A 2,431-nucleotide genomic window follows, 5' to 3' on the forward strand; every position below is an offset into this window, starting at 1 on the left:
CACACACACACACACACACACACACTGACACTCACACTCTCTCTCACTCACACACACACGCAGACAGACACACACAAACATACACACTCACACACACGCGCGCGCACACACATACACAAAATAAGGGCTGCATCTTTAAAAAGCATAAATTATTTTACTGAGATGTCTCGTTTTGATATATGTATCTCTGAAAGTAGTGACTGAACTGATCATAAATGTGATAAAAATTACAGAAATGCAAAAATGCATTTTGATTGAGTATTATTGTTCCACAGCTAGTCATATTTTAGCCATGTTTATATAATATATAATAATCATAAACGTATGAATAATAGCTGATTATAAGAAATTGTAATAAATGCATTTTGAAATATGATTATTAAAATAAAAATTTGATTAATAGCTAATAATAAATAGTTAATTTGATCACAAATAGTTAATAAACTATGCTGTGACTTTTTGAGTGCAGAAATCTGACCTGTTTCTTAACTGTTTCGTTTATGTAGGACTGAAAAATATGCATCGCATTAAGTTTATTAGGTTGGTTATGATAAAACTTTGTAATCCAAATGCAATTCAGATACATTTAGAATTTAGGCTTAAATATTGACCTGCAGTTTCGTTGTTTAATGCATTATTCAGGCTCTGTGTGATATTTTATGTCATTGAAGTCTGTCATTTAATAGTGATATTTTCCATTAGAGTTCACTTAGAGCAGCTTTAAATGACTTGATGATGGACCTTCAGAGAGTCAGAGATTGTGAATCGCAGTCCCTCAGAACAAACATCTATATCGAGCAATCCTGTAATTTGGCAACTAAAACCTCATTTGTCTCTTAAATGTTTCCTCGTTGGATCCAAACTAAGATGCTGTCTTTGGTTGAACTGAGATGAGGTGAAGAGCTTGAGAAAGTGTGTTTCTCTCAGACCTCTAAACTCAGCACAATTAACCTCGTGAGAATCTCAGCCTGTAATCATTCACGTTATATTTCAGTCACTCTCTGAAGCCGCTCGTTTAATTCCTTAATGCATCTTACTTGCTCAAACCCTTACTAACTAATCAAAAATATATTTTTTTACATATTAAGAACATTAAACATTGTGTTTATTGAAATAAAGCAGATATTAAAATAAAAAATAAAATGCAAAGAAAACTTTAAAAATTAAAAAATAATAGAAATGTTGGCGAGTAGTTGAAATAAAATTAAATAATAAATTATAGTAAATTAATTATACAATTACAAAACAATTAGCTAAACTTAAAATGGACTAAGAATATAAAACTAAAAGCCAATTAATGGTTAAAAATATGTTAGTATGTAAATAATACTGAAGTAACACTGCTCATGACCAGGGTTATTGATACCCAAAACATTACCTTAAAAAGATTTTGTTAATTGAAATAAAGCTGAAATAAAATATAAATATTAGATGACAAAAATTAATCTAATATAAATAGAAAGGTTGGCAAGTAACTGAAACAAGTTTAAAATAATAAATATAATATTATAATATATAATATAAAATAAATATAATAAAATAAAAGTACTAAAAATTAAAATTAAAATGAAGGAAAATATTTTTAAAAGGCTAATCAATGATTTTAATAAAAATATGTAAATAATTAGAAAATAACCAGGGTTATTGTTACCTAAAACAATTTTAAAAAAAAAACATTTTTTTTTATTGAAATGAAATGAAATAAAGTAGAAATTAAATTCAAGTAAATATAAATGTTAGATGAAAAACTTAGAAAATTAAAAAAAAATAATAAGGATGATGATAATAATAAGAAATAAGAAAAAATTAAAATGTCAAGTAACTGAGAAAACTTTAAAACACTAAAATTAAATAATACAAATATTTAAGAAAAATATTTCATAATAAATATATACAAAATAATAAATTATAATAGAAATCAATTAAATAAAAAGAGAAAATAATACAAATTAAACATTTAAATGTGCTGAAAAAGATATATAAGCTAATTAAAAACTTTAATAGTATATGGATAATATTAAAATAGCACCGCTCATAACCATGTAAAATATTACACTGTATCAGGCACTGTACTGGCTGATTATCATATTCGTGTGCTGTGATGTTTATATGTTTCTTGGACAGTTCTATGGTTCTAATTATAGTAATGTTGTGTAACTGCGCTGAAGTTTCCCCAGAAGAGCATGTTGTGTGAGTTCTCTGATGATGTGTTCAGGAGTATCACGCTCAGCTGGAGGAGATGCAGGTGACCATCAGACAGCTGGAGGAGGACCTGTCTGCCGCTCGCCGCCGCAGCGACCTGTACGAGACCGAGCTGCGAGAGTCACGGCTGACCAGCGAAGAGCTCAAGAGGAAAGCAGCCGAATACCAGCAGAGGATCCAGAAGGTGTGTGTGTGTGTGTGTGTGTGTGTTCAGTCAGTGACCAGTAAG

The 2,431-nt window shown here is 29.4% G+C and overlaps 1 protein-coding gene across 1 annotated transcript in view; it reads left to right on the forward strand.

Annotated features, from left to right (window-relative positions):
- The window catches only part of LOC107567946 (citron Rho-interacting kinase-like), an 86,440-nt gene that overhangs the window by 37,799 nt on the left and 46,210 nt on the right, over positions 1–2,431 (forward strand). The window contains exon 14 of the mRNA XM_016253755.1: positions 2,216–2,386. Within this exon, the coding sequence (XP_016109241.1) occupies positions 2,216–2,386 (171 nt within the window). The remainder of the gene's footprint in view (positions 1–2,215; positions 2,387–2,431) is intronic.

Source organism: Sinocyclocheilus grahami, unplaced genomic scaffold (assembly GCF_001515645.1).
Source record: "Sinocyclocheilus grahami isolate Dianchi unplaced genomic scaffold, SAMN03320097.WGS_v1.1 scaffold1200.1, whole genome shotgun sequence".
NCBI classification, from domain to species: domain Eukaryota; kingdom Metazoa; phylum Chordata; class Actinopteri; order Cypriniformes; family Cyprinidae; genus Sinocyclocheilus; species Sinocyclocheilus grahami.